Here is a 17,254-nt window from a genome sequence, read left to right as displayed (position 1 = left end):
CGCGGTGGGGCCCGGGGGGCGGAGGGCCGGGGGCGGGCGCGGCGGGCTCCCCCACTCCGGCCCCTTCCCGCCCGGCCTCCTGGTGCGCGCTGGAGTCGGGGGCGGGGACGCGGTTTCGCGGGGGCAGGGGCGGGACATGAGGGGCCAAGCCGGGAAGAGGGGCTGGGGGCGCCAGGGTTAGAGGGTCCGAAGGCAGAGGGTCCCAGTCCTGCGCCTCGGGCATGACTGCGCCTAGCCCTCTGTCTCAGTAAACTAGAAACAAGACCTTCCTCTCTGGATTGTTTCGAGATTAAATGAGTTAATATATTCAGTGACTGCCACTGGCAGGTGCCCAGTAAGCGTTGGTTCCCTCCCCGTCTTAGTGGAACCCCAGGAGGGCTGGTGTAAGCAGCTTTGGGTAGGAAAGGCCGCTCTGCAGGAGGCTCCTTCTGCCTGGTCACTAACCTTAAACCCGGCACCCCCTTACTCTTCTCATCTCCGCCGGGGCACATTTTCCAAATCTTTTGGTCACATGATACTAACCCTTGTCTAACTTGTTGGTTTTTCCCGTAGATCAAAGCAGTAGAAATGGAGAATAAGCGTAGTTAATAGGACCAAATCTCTTCCCTGGCTTCCCCTTAAGTAACCTCGCAAACACACTGTGTGGATAAGACAGCATTTAAAGGAAAGATCGTGACACGTCTGCACGCAGTGGGAGACGAGGACGACTCTGACCTCCTACCTCAGTGCTTAACCGAGTTTATTTCCCCTTTTCCCTTTAAAATTTTTATGACTTAGCAGAATCTTGGGAGGTCGTTCTAGGGGAAACCCTGAGTCCATCTCCCTAGATTGCTGGCATTCTGATGAAAAGCAACTTGACTTTCTACCAACATTTTCCTCTCATGAGTATGCATTCTGAGCATGGAGCCGCTGGACCTAAGTTGGGTAACACTGGGTGAGGACTCAGAGAGGGGGTAGATACCTCTGGGGATGGGGGTGCCAACCCACCTCCCTTACCCTGGGGTACCCCCAGGTCCAGCCTGACCAGGAATTTGGGGTTAGCAGAGCTGCTGAATTTTGAAAGAAATCAGAAATCTAGATTTTCATAAGGATGTTCCTGATTATTTTTTAGATATTGGTTGTGAATTTAAAATAAAAATAATAATAAATATTTGCAATCTGATTCTTAGGTGGGCCTTGGTCTACAGGGCAGGTGGTCCTGGGTTCCAGTACCAACCAACTTCACTGACACTTCTCAAAGGAAGAAGAGGCCTGGTGAGGTCACCTACTGACCCTGGTCACCTACTACGAGGCATGGTGTCCCTCTGGGCTCATCAGGAATCTGTGCTAGGTACTGATGGATGCCAAGGTCCTGGTCCAGCACTGTGGCAGGAAGAACTATGCCCCACTCCCCCCAAAAAGATTCCACATGCTAATCCCTGGGACTGTGAATCTGCTGGTTTATTCCTCAAGAGAGACTTTACTTTAACCTGTAATTCAGGTTACCAATCAGTTGACCTTAAAATTATCCTGGATTATCTAGATTGAGCCCTTAAAAGCAGAAAAGGAAGGCAGAAAGGGAGATGAGAAATTGGTGGTCGGAAGAACTTAATGTGCTACTGCCTTGAAGACGGAAGGGAACTGTAAGAAATTGAATTCTGCCAACAGCTTGAATAAACCTGGAAAGGAATTCTTCCCCAGAGCCCCCAGGAAGGAACATAGCCCTGCCAACACCTTTATTTTAGTTTTGTGAGACTCAGAGCGTAGAATCCAGCCCTGCCTTGCTGGACTGCTGACCACAGACTGTGAGCTAATACATGGATGTCCATTTAAGCCCCTAAGTTTGTGGCATTTGGTGACACAGCAAAGAAAATGAATATAGGACACTGGCCAGCAATTCAATGCCAGAGTCAAGTTCTTGCAGTGAGGCTGGCCTGCAATGAGAATAGTATGTGACCCCAGCTCCTTAGTGGGCGTGCCCGACACTGCATTTGCCGCCACCCACCCACCCTCTGGTTGTTCCTTCTCAATTAGAACATCACACCCCCCTGGGAGGCCCTTCCTCAACTTCTCCCAGTCAGTGGATCACTTCTTCTCTGTGGTCCCATGCTCTTCATGAACACAACCGCACGGTGCCTCAGTTCTTCTATTTGTGTGTGTTGTCCCACCCCACTAGACCACAAGCACCTGGCAGAGGAAGGGCAGGAAAACTTCATCTTTGACCCCCAGCTCCCAGCACAGAGGAGACATATGACAAGTAAGTGAAACACTAAAGCAGAACTCATACCAGCTTGTAGCCCATGACCCCTGTCTACAGGGTGCCTGCAAGAATTACTTCTTATCACGGTTTATTGTGTGAATTACCATAAAACTCTCTGCATGCTCTTGAGAAAAGACAATTGTTCTATTTTGATCCAGAGTTGCTGCGCCCAGCACAGCTCGGGACCGTGTCTGACGACGGGCGATGCAAGACTTAAGAAACAAAGAGACAAAGTAAAGAGCAAAGATGGGACCAGGGGACTCAAGATCTCATGGATCTAGAGTGCCGAAAGCCTGGTCAACATCATATTTATTAGAAGTATACAGCTCAGAAAAAAATGCAGTCAAAGAGAAGTAGCTTTAGATATTCCATGCAGTAAGCACTAAATTCTGCTTGCTGATTAACTGATTCGTTTCAGGCCTATCCCTTCCAGAAACAATCTCCCTTCTCAGGGTATGCAAAATTTCTAAGTCTATCCTGTTATTGCCTCCGGGAGATCTCGAGATAGCAAATATTTTCCCTGGGTCAAACCGCATGCTTTCATGCCACAACAAAGTTCTGTTATTGGATGATCTGGCTTTCCAGGACCGCCCATTGTTTTACCCTAAGGAAATATCTGCCCTCCTTCGCACCCTTAGGGTCAATCTCAGGATTGCCTCTCATAAATTGTCTTTAGCATAATACATGCTATAGGTCATCTACTGCGTAAAACATTAAAACAAAGCAAGCACGTGCATTTTAAGCAAGCAAGTGTGAATACAATGTTTTAAGCTCCTGGAAATCTAGGTGTGGCTTGTCTTCTAGATGTTTGTTGTCCAGCAGCTTGTTTCCCAGCACAGAGTCGTGACTTATGGGATGGTTGTTTCACGGTGGGATCTTTTCAAACGGCTTTTCTTCTGTAGAGCGTAAATGCGTTCGTTGTAAAGAGTAGAAACAACTCATCAGAGATAACCACTGTTTGTGAGTGACGTCCTTCTCCGCCTCTCTTTACCTGCACACATTTCACATGCAGGGATGAGGCTCTAGGGGAATGAGATGCCATTCCTCCCTGCAGACCCCACTGATCCTAACCTTCTGTCTACATCCCTCCTACCCAGGACCAGAATCAGGCCAGGCCTCTACCCACTCTCTCCCTAGAGGAGGAGCCTGCTTGGTTTAGGCTGATCTACATAGGGTATTTTCCTGGCAACAGTTACCAAAAGAAGTATGTCCCTTAAGTTCGTTCAACCCGACTAAAAAGAAGCTATGGGCTTAAGAGGAAAGGTTTTTTGGGGGAGGGTATAGCTCAAGTGGTAGATTGCATGCTTAGCATGCATGAGGTCCTGGGTTCAATCCCCAGAATAAATGAGTCAATCTAATTACCTCCCCCGACCAAAAACAGCAAAAAAAAGCAAAAAAAAAAAAAAGAGGAAAGATTTTTTTCTCTCTCCCCCTCCCCTTCTCCTATAAATATAAATTAAAAAAAACAGGGGGGAGGGTATAGCTCAGTGGTAGAGTGCATGCTTAGCATGCACGAGGTCCTGGGTTCCAATCCTTAGTACGGCCATCCAAAAAATAAATAAATAAGTAAACCTAATTACCTCCCCCTGCAAAAAAATTAAAATTAAAAAAATTTTTAATAAAATAAAATTTTAAGAAAACCAAAAATGTGTATTCCTAATGGCCACTGGCAACCATCTTGCAGGCAGTCTTGGGTGCAGGTGATGCTGTGGACGGCAGAGCAGAGAGGTACAGGCAGCCAGGTCTCTTAGGGCCATGCGGAGAGACTGCTTTTTGGTATCTCCCTCCTTAGAACCGCCTAACTGTTGCACATAGAGTTATGCGAGCTATTATAGGACCCAGGAGACAGATGCAGTAGGTCTGGAGGGCTGATAGGAAAAAAACCTGCAAGACATTGAATGGTGGTTGTACCCTGCCTGGAGTTTGAATATCTTTTGTACATTTTTTTTAAAGAATGCATATACCTATATTTTCTGATAAATGAATAAAATATTTCCTGGAAGGATGCACAATTAAATCAGAATTGATGCTCTCCTTTGAGCACGCAGCCCAAACAACAGGGAGTAGAAACGTAATGGGGGAGACACTTTTTTCTCTTGCTTTATACTTTTCTGTAAGGTTTTATTTTCCACTCTATTTCTATATTCTATTTGTGTTTGCCCATGCCAAAATCAACAGGGATGTGGGGATGGAATTTAAATAGCAATTTTGTCCATTAATTAAAAAATATTTTCCGTGATGGAAAAAATTAAAACTCTGGTAATTATGCCTGACAATGTCTGTTCCCGGCAGCATCTCTGCAGGGTGAGAAGGAATTCGATTTAGAAAGCACAGCCTTTAGAAGCCAGTTAACATAAAGCCCACCCTATTGCAACTCTTCGGGGTGCTGAATTGGTTTGCTAGGGCAGCTGTAACAAAGTGCCACAGACCGGGGGGCTTAAACGACAGAAATTTTTTTTTTCACAGTCCTGGAGGATAGAAGTTCAAGATCAAGGTGTCAGCAGGTTGGTTTCTTCCAAGGGCTCTCTCCCTTGCTTGTAAGTGGCTGTCTTCGCCTCCTTGTGTCTTCACGTAGCTTTCCCTCTGTGCATGCCTGTGTCCACATTTCCAGTTCCTCTAAGGACAGCAGTCATCCTGGACTAGAGTCCACCCTGATGACCTCATTGTAGCTCAATTACCTTTGTAAAAACTCTAACTCCAAACAGGGTCACATTCTGAGGTACTGGGAGGTTAGGACTTCAGCTTATGAATTGGGAGGCACACAGGCCAATAACAGGTACCATCCCCACTTTATTATCTTTTCTTTTTGGGGGGAGAGGTGGTAATTAAGTTCATTTATTTATTATTATTATTTAATGGAGGTACTGGGGATTGAACCTAAGCACACAGTTTACCACTGAGCTATACCCTCCCCCCCATCCCCACTTTAGAGTTAAGGAAACAGATGCTCAGAGAGGAGAATCAACCTGTCCCAAGTCACACAGCCTGAAAGTAGTGGCACTGGGATGGCAAACCCAGACCTACAGGCATAGTGGAATTTCCACTCCATTCGCTCTCTCTGGAAATAGCTACTAGGTAGTTCTAGCTGAGAAAATGAAGAAAGTTAATATTTAAATGAAGAATTCTGCTTAATTCTGCCTAACCAAAGAATTTGCCAGTTACCCCCTAGGATCCCATGGGATTTGGTGGAAGTGTTTTAAACACTGCCGCGCAGCAATCTGGACGCGTGAGTAAAGACAAGAGTCACGGTTGACAATGGGGGCAAACCTTCTCAAACTCACTTCCCTGGCAGCCCAGTCCCTGCCTGATCTTTGACCTGCATCTCCTTCTCCCTCCCCTCACATGCTCTGCTCCTTTCTTTTCTTCTGGAAAATTCACTGCTTTTATTATTTGCACAGAAAGAGATGCAAACAGCCCAAATGCCCATTAAGAGAGGACTGGTGGACTAAGCCGTGGTACCTTCACACAACAGAGTACTGCTGAGCTGTCAAAAGGGAAGGGGATAGCTCTACATACCAACAAGTCATGGCCAGGATATGTCAAGTGAAAAAAGCAAGGTTTAGAAAAGTGGGTATGAAATACTGCCATTTACCTAAGAGGGGGGTTATACATATATAAAAGTATTTGCTCATATTAGAAACTAAAAGAAGGGAACACTAGAACCCTTTGTAAACATTATCTTTGGGGGAATGAGGGAATAGGGGCACCCCAACAGTCACAGTGTAATCTCTAAATGATCTCTTACAACTAAAAGGAGTCAGAGCTCCTTCGGGAAGTGGCTGATTCCAGATCCAGGGGTGGAAATATACAAATGAGCCCAGAATGTCTTGTCACACCGGAAAGAAGGAGGCTGTCTAGGACAACTAGGAGCCTGCTGTCAAAAGGACTTAGGAACCAGCCTGAAAAGTTTCTACTGACCAAAGACAGAATGATTGCAGCACCAATGAGGGTATAATGGTAATGGACTGAAATATGTTATATGTGTTAAAATCTGTATGTTTCTTTTAAAAATGTTTTTCAATTAAAAAATTTATTAGAATTCTCTTTTTAAAAAAATTTTTTTTGTTGGGGGAAGGTAATTAGGTTTGTTTATTTATTTATTTATTTATTTATTTATTTATTTATTTATTTATTGGAGGTACTGAGGAAAGTCTATGAGTTTCTAATGATACTTTTAAAATATAACTAGAGAATACCAGGAAACTAACTCAGTATTTGGAAAGCTGGTAAACAGAGGGGAAGATTCAAACACCTATCCTACCTTTCTTAGTCTAATGGTACTCAGGGTAACTAAGGGTGGATGATGAGAAGTTCCTCTTTATTGAAGTATGCGGGCTGAGAAATGAAGAACTACAGAATTAAAGACGACCGCTTACTGGGGAGAGGGTAGAGTGGCTCAAGTGGTAGAGAACATGCTTAGCATGCATGAGGTCCCAGGTTCAATCCCCAGTACCTCTTCCAAATGTGAATAAATAAACCTACTTACCTCCCCCTCATAAACAAACAAACAACAAGAAAAAGATGGCCACTTGCAGTCCCCAATGAGGTCATGGACATGAGCAATGATTATCCATGACTGCTAACATTAAAAAGGAAGAAAAAAAAAAGAGTGAAAAAAGCCAGGTGTCTTTTGCCTCCTTACAGAAAATGCACCATTACCTACAGCATACTCTTGCCCCAAACAGAACTTGAATATGATCAAGGATCTAGATAAAACTATCAGTTTTGAGGAATACAGGCATAGCTCAAAGGTATTGCATCTTTGGTTCCAGACCCCTCGATAAAGTGAATATCGCAATAAAGTGGATCACACGAATTTTGGGGGGCTTCCCCATGCATATTAAAGTTATGTTTACACTATACAGTAATCTATTGAGTGTGCAATAGCATTGTGCCTTTAAAAAACAATTTAATTTAAAAATGTTACTGCTAAAAGATGCTAACCATCATCTGACAATGCAGGGTTGCCACAAATCTTCAATTAGTAAAAAAAAATAAAAGTAAGTTCCAGCAGGCTCAACTTCCTCAGCTGGCTCTAGCACCCCTGAAGGGAGGGAGCTACACTGGGGTAGGGGTGGGAGGAGGAAGGATACCTTAAATTCACTCTTCTTTCTTTTAGTAGCCTTCAGGATCTCCCCTTATATAAAACCAACCAGAAGCCAGAGGGTAAGGGAGCCCACTCAAGCGGTTAAGCAGGTCAGCCTCCTGAGACAGAGATGAAATGGATATACAGTGGAGAACATCGGATACGTTTTGGACACATTGAGCTTGAAGTGTCTGCGGGACATTCACAGGCCAAGGTCTGGTTGGCAGCTGGAAATGTGGGTCTTAAAATAGTAGTACTTAAAATAGAAATTGGAGAAATAGATTTGGAAGAATAGAGTAGAATATTCTAGATGGAATATGCAGAGTGAGAAGAAATAGGCACCTGGAAAAACAGTAAAACATAAGGATGGGCAGAAAAGTCAGTGAGAGAGAGAGAGAAATGGTTGGAGAGGCAGGAGGATTACGTGAAGATATGTCTAGGAAATCAAATGCGGAAACCGAAAAATTTGGGCTTTCTTTTCTTTAATTCAGCCTGGACTAAAAATCAAACTGCATCCAGAAATTAAAAGTTCAGCAATTTGTTAAAAAAAAAAATCCAATAGGAGACAAAATAGGAGATTCGTGACACAGGAACTTTGAAAAACCGACCTGGAGCTGGCCATGTAGGCAAAGGCAAAAGCTAGAAAATGGTGATAAAACATTCACCTTAAATGGGAAAAGGTGTTGTGGGAGAAATTTTTTCAGTTTGTGTGGTGGGCAAAAAATGCCCCCCACCAAATATCCGTGCCAAATCTCTGAAGGTGACCTTATTTGGAAAAAGGGTCTCTGTAGATGTGATTAAGTTATGGGTCTCAAGATCAGTTCATCCTGGATCATCTGGGTGGTCCTTAAGTCCAATGACAAGTGTCCTATGAGTGACAGAAGAGGAGAAAATGCACGTACACAGAGAAGTCTATGTGAATACAAGGCAGACACTGGAGTGATGTGGCCATAAACCAAGGAACACCAGGAGCCACCAGTACCCAGGAAGAAGCCGGGAAGGGTTCTCCCCTAGAGCCTTTGGAGGGATCACCACCCTGCCTAGACCTTGATTTCAGACCTCCAGCCTCCAGAACTGTGAGAGAATAAACTTCTGTTGTTTTAAGCCACCAAGTTTGTGGTAATATGTTGGTGCTACCCTAGGAAACTAATACAGTTTGGTAATACTTAAACACATTTCGCCTTTAATTGTGTTTCTCTAGTCTCTTGGTAAAATTCAGCCCCACAAATTTTAAACACTTTGCTCTTATAGCTCTTCAATTTAATAAATCCAATGCAATTATATAATTTCTAAAGCAGTATGTACTAAATCATGATGAACAATCACTTCCATGAATGCTTTCTGTAGTGCTGTTGAATAAAATAGCATTATTTTGGTAGTTGCACTCAAAAACATTCACTTATGGGGACTAAAATTATGAGCCTGAATCCAGATTGAGGTTAACTTTCCTTCCTGACAAATAAATACTTATCTAAGTCTTGTTTTTTTTTAAACATTTTTATTGAGTTATAGTCATTTTACAATGTTGTGTCAAATTCCAGTGTAGAGCACAGTTTTTCAGTTATACATGAACATACATACATTCATTGTCACATACTTTTCGCTGTGAGCTACCACAAGCTCTTGTATATATTTCCCTGTGCTATACGGTATAATCTTGTTTATCTATTCTACATATGCCTGTCAGTATCTACAAATTTTGAACTCCCAGTCTATCCCTTCCCACCCCCGCCGCTTGGCAAGAACAAGTCTATTCTATGTCTGTGAGTCTGTTTCTGTTTTGTATTTATGTTCTTTTTTTTTAGATTCCACATATGAGTGATCTCATATGGTATTTTTCTTTCCCTTTCTGGCTTACTTCACCTAGAATGACATTCTCCAGGAGCATCCATGTTGCTGCAAATGGCATTATGTTGTCGGGTTTTATGGCTGAGTAGTATTCCATTGTATAAATATACCACATCTTCTTTATCCAGTCATCTGTTGATGGACATTTAGGCTGTTTCCATGTCTTGGCTATTGTAAATAGTGCTGCTATGACAACTGGGGTGCAGGTGTCATTTTGAAGTAGGGTTCCTTCTGGATATACGCCCAGGAGCGGGATTCCTGGGTCCTATGGTAAGTTTGTTCCTAGTCTTTCGAGGAATCTCCATACTGTTTTCCACAGTAGCTGCACCAAACTGCGTTCCCACCAGCAGTGTAGGAGGGTTCCCTTTTCTCCACAGCCTCTCCAGCATTTGTTATTTGTGGACTTTTGAATGATGGCCATTCTGACTGGTTATCTAAGTCTTGTTATCTCGTCTGTTAGTAAGTAATTTCTTGAGGCATCCTGACTTTAGCTTACTGTTCTTGCCTTTGGAAGATAATCTTTAACCCTGTTCATTACAGGGAGTTATACGCACCCATTCTATAGTGGTTTTGGAAATTATATTTGTTAGAATATGTTTGTTGTAGGAAATTAAATTTATTCACCCACCACATAGTGGAACACATCTTAAATGTTAAGGCACATGTGAATCACTGGGATCTTGGTAAAAGTTACATGGTTTTGGGAAGTCGGGAGAAGGAGCAAGATTCTGCATTTCTAGCTGCTGCTGGTGCGGCTAGTCCTTGCCCACTTTCTGAGTCACAAGGAAGTAATGTACCTACTGACACAGTGACATCTGTCTTGCAATCCACTAGTTCACCCTCTGTGTTCTAGAATGCCACAGGAATACAAGCGTCTTAAATTCACTTCTTAAGCAGGAAACATACAGATTCACAGCCTGGCTTTCACCCTTCAGGTTTGACTATAATAAATACCTGCAGTTGATTCATTTCTTAATGTGAGAATGTTTTCTTTGTTACAGAGACAAGTTTCCAAGATGGAGGACCGAGTACCAGAATGAGGTTGAGCAAAAAAAATTGAAAGTGGTCACAGGATTTCTCAGTAAGTCACCAGTGACCTTAGCCACAGTAGCTGCGGTGGAGTGAAGGGGACAATTGCGGGCTGAGAAAGGAATGGGAGGCAAGAACATGGAGAAAACCGATATAAATTACTCCTTGAACATGTCTGGTAATGACTGAAGGAACCTGGACAGTAGCTTGTGAAGTGGGGATTGGTCAGGATAAAATGAAGGGTTGGGATTGTGTTCACAACATTGTTAACATACTCATTGCCACTTACAAATGGTTCAAATGATAAATTTAATGTTACATATATTTTATCACAGTAAAAAAAAGCTTCCCCTCAATTTGCATACATTACCATTTAATCTTTGTAAAGTTCTAGGGGGGACTGAAAAATGTATGTCACATATGTACCATTACCAAATTATATAGAATAGTTTCGTGACCCCCCCAAATCCACTATGCTTTACCTATGCAGCCCTTCTCCCTCCCCCAAAAGCCATGATAACCACGAATGTTTTATTGTCTCTACAGTTTTGCCTTTTCCAGAATGCTGTGTAATTGGAATCATGCATTAAGTAGCCTTTCAGACTAACTTCTTTCATTTAGCAATATTCATTTAGGATGAAACCATCTCTTTTCATGGCTTGATGGTTCATTTTTCTTTATTTATAAATGATATTCCATTGTTTGGATGTAGCACAGTTTATCTTTTCACCTGTTGAAGGACACCCTGGTTGCTTCCAAGTCTTGGCAGCTATGAATAAAGAGGCCATAAACATTCATCTGCAAGTTTTATGTGGACTTGGTTTCAAAGCAGTTTAGTTTACCTTTTATTATTTTTTAAATTAATATGCAAAATTAACTTTAAAAAGCTTACAATTTTAGGGGGTGAGTAGAGAATAGATATCTCAAGCTAATGATTTTAGTGCCTTTCTATGTATGGAAAGATGCAGAAATCTGGGGTCATTGAAATTTTTCCTTAGATAGGCATCTTAACCATAACTGATGTAATTCATCAGAGTATGTCGTAATTGTGTTTTTCTGTCTCCTTCACTCTGCACTAAGCTGTCTGAGGGCAAGTGTTGGGCCATATTCACCTCTGCACTACCAATACCTAGTGCCACAGTCAATAAATGTTTGCTAAATAAATGATCATTAAGCGTGGAAGACGTGAATTCACACTGGACCCAAATACAGTCTTTATCATCTTCCTAAGATAGGTTTTGTCTCAAGTATGAAAGTCCATTTGCTGATGTCCGTAGAGAGGCTAGGTCAAGGTCAACAATCCACACACCCCATCCTCAGCTTCCCTCCCTTTCATGACTGTATCATCTTTCTATTGCTGTGTAACAAATTACCACAATACACATTTATAAGCTCAACTTTCCATGAGTTAGGGGTCCTTGGGTCCTCTGTTAGGTTCTCACAAGAGTACAGTCAAGGCAACAGCCAGGCTGTTTTCTCACATGGAGGCTGCACTGGGGAAGAATCTGCTTCCAAGCTTATTCATCTTATAGCCAAAGTTAATTTCCTTGTGGTCATAGGACTGAGGGCTCTAGCTTTCTGCTGGCAGTTGGCTGGAGGCACGCCACTCTTCCTAGAGGCCACCTGTAGTTCTTTGCTGGATAAGCTTCTCCAACACATCTGCTTACTTTATCAAGCCCACAAAGGGGGTCTTCAGTCTGTTAGGAAGTTTTATATAACATAAAGTAATCACAGGCGTGATATCCCAGTGTTACTGGAGAGTAAGTTCTTGTCTTGTTGCAGAAAGATTTCAGAGATGAGACACGGAGGTCAACAAAGCAAACTGAGGATTTATTATTAGGTTATAGTACACTTTCAAGCAGAGAATGGGCAGACTCAGCTGAGTAGCTGTGCTGAGCTTCTTTGACAAGCTGGTTATATAGGGTGAAAAATGTATGGTCAGAATATTCACTAGAGAGGGAAGGATTCGGAGTCGTATTTCCTGATTTTCATCCCAGCTCCACCTTCCTGAGGGAAGGAGGTATTTACGTCCTTATTTAGTCTGGATCAGAAGTATCATGGCATCCACACATGATGGACACAAGATACTTCTTATCTGCAAGGCTACTTTTATTTTGGTGAGGGTATAGTGAGCAAAATGTTACACTGGAATGACCAAGATTCCTGCCTTATCTCATCTTTCTTTGTCTGTCCCCAGGCTACTTGTCAACCCAAAATGTATGGTTTCTTATCAGTCTGGAGGTTCCTGCTTTTCTTTGTCTGCCCAATGACCCCCATTGTTCACAAGATGTATGGTTTCCTGCCATTTGGCCCATGCCCCACTTTCTCTGCTCATATCTAGCTATCTGCCTGCTGTAAATCCCAGCGGGCAGCCCATACTCTAGGGGAAGGACTTACTTGTAAGTGGAAGGAAGGAGGTGGCAAGCGGTGGGGAGTAACTTTAGGGTCTATCCACCAGAATGACTTTCATCCGTAGAATTGCTTTTCCTTCTATCCCAGCAATTCTGACCCAGTGTTACTCCTGGCATAGCATGGCCCTCTGGACCCTGCTGTCCTATATGGTAACACTAGGTCCATACGTGACTAGTGTGACTGGAAAAAATGATTTTTGAATTTTTAGAAAACTATTTAATGAATTTAAATTTAATTTAAAAACCAATACCAGTTGTTGGAGAAATTTTTACACCTGTTTGGAACAACGTGGGTATATGAATCTAAATTTTCAACGAAATTTTATGAAATCTAGATACTGATCAAGTACCTACACTGAAAATTTAGTGTTCAAATGGAGACGTGTTGTTAATTATAACACCTACACCAGATTTCAAAGACTTGGTATGAAAAAAGAATAAAATATTTCTTTAATAGTTTTTATACTGATGACATGTTGAAGTGATAACAATCCGTATCTATTGAGCTAAGTAAAATACATTATTAAACATAATTTCATCTGCTTGTATTTTTTTTTTAATGACTTACCAGAAAATTAAAAGTCACATACGTGTCTCGCATGCTACTGCTGAGAGAAAATGCAAAGAGGTTCAGCTGACAATGGGGTGGGAAAGACACACCCTCGAAGTTAGCTAAGAATGCAAAGCAAAATCTGATGAATGTCAGACAAGTATTGCAGGGGCTCAGAGGAGGGGGAAATGGGGACACCAAAGGCTGAGCAAGTTTTCAGCAGAAGGCGGGAGGCGCCGATCTGTAAGTTTCCCGCAGTAGGTTTCCGGGCCGCTCGGCGCATGCGCGGCCCGCGCCGCCCGGGAACGCGCGGCGCCTTTTGACCCCGCCACCCCGCCGTAGCCCGCGCTGCGCTCCCGGCGGCCGCGATGGCGGACGTGTCCGAGAGGACGCTGCAGCTGTCAGTGCTGGTGGCCTTTGCCTCCGGAGTCCTCCTGGGCTGGCAGGCAAACCGGCTGCGGAGGCGCTACCTGGACTGGAGGAAGAAGAGGCTGCAGGACAAGCTGGCGGCGACGCAGAAGAAGCTGGACCTGGCCTGAGATCCCCGCGCTGCGGGCCTGCGCGCGGCCCCTCGCCTCTCCCGCATGGGGCCCCGCCGCCGCCAGGCTCGCCTCGCTCTCGGCTCGCAGCGCTGGCTCTTCCTAGAGTCGGTGAGCGGTGCTTACAGCGGCGCTCGAAGGGGAGACTTTGGGGACGGACGGGTGTCTTGGGGGCAGGAGGGCCTCTGGAGAACCCATAGGGGATGACTTGCTCCCACGGACACAGAAAGAGGAGGAAGTTCATTTTTCCTAGTAACTCGCACTTTGGTGTCGTAATTCAGTTTACTGCGTGTGTTTAACGGGAATGTCTTAACCATGTGCGATGTCGGTGAACCGTGACCACATTAAACTTCAGGATGGAAAATACTGGAAAGAAAAAAGGGACAAGAAAGAAGTCTGGTGTTCCCCCCACCGCTTCCCCCTTACCAGTTTCTCAGTTTTCTTATGTGTAACACCACATCGTATAGTTCATGATTTAACTCAAAAATAAAGTTGAAGTGAACGATTATGTATTCCTAACTTTTATTTCTCTTTTCTGTTTCCAACAGCCTGTCGAAGATGGATATGGAGCATTGGACCGTATTTTCTGCTTGCACTTTATGAATCAATTTTATTTTTAAAATAAAAAATAATTAAACATCTTTGAACCTTTTATTAAAAGGAAAAGGAGTATCTTGCCTGCCATGTGGCTTACTGCATTGAGAGATCTGGATTCTCAAAACTGATGTATTAGTGTTCTTGATCAGATACTTTGTGTCTTAAGGAATATATGCTAGTTCTTTGTACAACCGCAAAGCGGGGTTGGCCTGCGGACCATTATGGGTCTTTTTGGCCAGCTATTTTACTGGACCTGTTGAGGAAAGCAAGGGACTGTAAAAAAATAACTTATGCAGTCCCAAGAGTGAGAATATACTCCACTCACAAAGTATAGGTTTTTACTGGCAAAAATTTCATTTGTGTAACTATGGACTATACATGCGAAGGAGAAACCGTCTTTAATAGAGCTTAGTGATGGATCCCAACTACAGTTGACCCTTGACCAGCCTGGTTTGAGTTGCATGGGTCCACTCATAACGTGGATTTTTTTCAGTGAATACAATACTATGCTATCTGAGGTTTGAATCTACAGATGTGGAAACATGGATAGGAAGGGCCAGCATCCTCGGATTTTGGTATCAGAGCCAGGTCCTGCAATCAATTCCCTGAGGATGCCGAGGGACGACTATATACCTAAAAATCAAGAGTGAGTGACCAAGCTCCTAGTTATTTTTGATTTGCAAGAGGTGTTTTCTGGAACACTGCCCTTGCTTGTTCCTATAAATTAATTTTGTGTTGCAACAAATGTATGAGCAGCTCCATATTAACCTAAGAAATTCAGAAAAGTTGTTTTCACAGAAAGCTGCCTCCCCCCTCAATTTTATTGGGGCCATTATGCTTTATATTACTTCCAACTTGCTTTCCTTCTGTGAAAGTGCTCAAGGACTGAACTGTTTGTTCCTAGAGCGCCATCCCATCTGCACTTTGCTGAAATATCTGAGTCACCATTCCTCACCGAGGCTCAAATAGTGGAGGCTTTCTGAGTTAAGGTAGGTTTCTTACGGCACATGCGTGGTGCCCCAGACTGTTGGTATCTTCCCAGTTAAGCACCTAGGTTGTGACCAGTTCTGCCTGTAAGGGCCTGTTTGTGTGTCATGTTCCTAGTGGACTCTCCAGTGTTGACTCCTTTCCCATTACTTATGTGCAGCACCCGGACACACTGGTCCCCCTCTCTTGGCTTGCCTCAGTGTTCTGTCATCCCTGCCCCTCTGGGTGTGTGCTGATCACCCTCACGTCCCGTCTAGGTCCTTACGTGGTTTTCAGCCACCATACACCACTCTTAATCGTCCCCTTGTTTTCTGCCTGCTTCCCCTTCACACTGTACCCGGTATCCCCGGCTCTGCGGTGAGTAATTGTCCTTGATGCTGCCTCTACTGTTTGTCCCCAAGCTCTCAACCCCTTGCCCTACTTAAATGTGTTCGGTTTTTTCCCTGAAAATGTTGCCTTATATAGAGATGTTACTCTTTCCACGTTAGCCATTAGTTCTAAACTATGAGTCCCTCAGAAGCTGTTAAAGTCTTGGCAGTGTCTCCTGTGAGGAAGCCATGCAAAGCTGACATTCATTGTAACACACTGATTGAAGACAGTCATGACAAGTTTTATGTAATAACTTGTTCTCAGGAGAAACAACAGCCATGGTTTGCTTTGGTTTGGGCTACCCTCACATCGAAACTGTCTTGCTTGAGGTTACTCTGATTTTCTTAATGGCATCAAGGGATGACAATAGAAAAGCAAAGACTCATGTTAAGGTGACTATGCTCAGTGTTACAAGTCAAAAGAAATGTAAGTTGACGAAAAAGAAGGCATTTAGCTGAGTAACCTTGTTCATTACAGCATGGTGAATACCCAAGTGATATTTCTCAAACTTGAATGTGCACCTGAAACACTGGGGTATTATTAAAATATAGACTCTGATCCTGTAGGGCTGTGGCAAGGCCTGAGAATACGCATGTCTAACAGTCTCCCAGGTGCTGCTGATGACGCTGATCCAGGACTCATAGGAATAAATGCTTGTCCCTCTGTATGTGGTACAAAAATGTGTGAAATCTAAGTCATCTTTCCACCTGAGGTGAGCAGGAGTACTAAACTTTTTTGCATCCTTCCTCATTCTGCATACATATACACATGTGGAGGGGGTTTATTTGTTTATTTTTACCAACACAGAATTGTACCATCTTCATGACCCTGTAACTTTTCCATTTAAAATATGGAAATCCCTATAAAACAGGTAGAATTTTTCGCATACATGCGAAAAAAAAGATTTCATAAATGATGGATTGTCTTTAGTGCAGTTTTTAATTTTTGCTTATCTCTTACAGGATCACTTAGAAGTACTGATTATTAATCCATCTAAAAATACTTTATAGCACTTACTACTTCTCATTTGTCGTTATAAACTTTTTTAATGGAAATACTATGGCTATGTAAGTGAAATGTTAAGAATCATGAGCCATAATGGAGGAATTAATTCAAAATAAACACGAGCTACCAAAAAGCAGAGCAACAGAATGGATGAGTATATTAGAGTATGGCATACAGTGGCACACAGGAGAGCAATGAGAATGAACAAACTACAGCCCACATGACAGAGGTGCATCGCACAGATGCGCTGAGTGAAAGAAGCCTGACAAATGCAGGTACACGCAGCGTGATTCCATCAGTTCAAAAAGAGGCAAGACAAATTTTAGCAGCTACAAGTTAGGATACTGTTTCCTTTTGGTGTAGGGGGTGGAGGTGGGCAGGGTCTAGAAAGAGGGAAGACTACTAGGGTGCTGGTCACGTTCTGCATCCTAATCTTGGTGATGTTACGTGGGGGTGTGTTCAGCGTGAAAATTCGGTAAGCGCTGTGCCACTTCTCAGTTGAAGGAGACAGTACGCAAATAGCATGGCAGTTGGGCCTGTGGAATTAGTGTGTTGTACTGAAGAACAGGTATTAGTGTGGTTCATCTTCTGAAA

At 43.2% G+C, this 17,254-nt stretch overlaps 1 protein-coding gene across 1 annotated transcript; it reads left to right on the top strand.

Moving 5' to 3' along the window:
* The first annotated feature begins 13,490 nt into the window (after nucleotides 1–13,490).
* Nucleotides 13,491–14,343, top strand: MTLN (mitoregulin). Its single transcript, XM_031691918.2, has 2 exons — nucleotides 13,491–13,813; nucleotides 14,251–14,343. The coding sequence occupies exon 1, from the start codon at nucleotides 13,532–13,534 to the stop codon at nucleotides 13,700–13,702; it is 171 nt and encodes a 56-aa protein (XP_031547778.2). The 5' UTR covers nucleotides 13,491–13,531; the 3' UTR covers nucleotides 13,703–13,813; nucleotides 14,251–14,343.
* Nucleotides 14,344–17,254: the final 2,911 nt, after the last annotated feature.

Source organism: Vicugna pacos, chromosome 28, assembly GCF_048564905.1.
Source record: "Vicugna pacos chromosome 28, VicPac4, whole genome shotgun sequence".
NCBI lineage: Eukaryota > Metazoa > Chordata > Mammalia > Artiodactyla > Camelidae > Vicugna > Vicugna pacos.
Note: the sequence above shows the minus strand (reverse complement) of the source record. Positions and strands in the feature narration are given on the sequence as shown.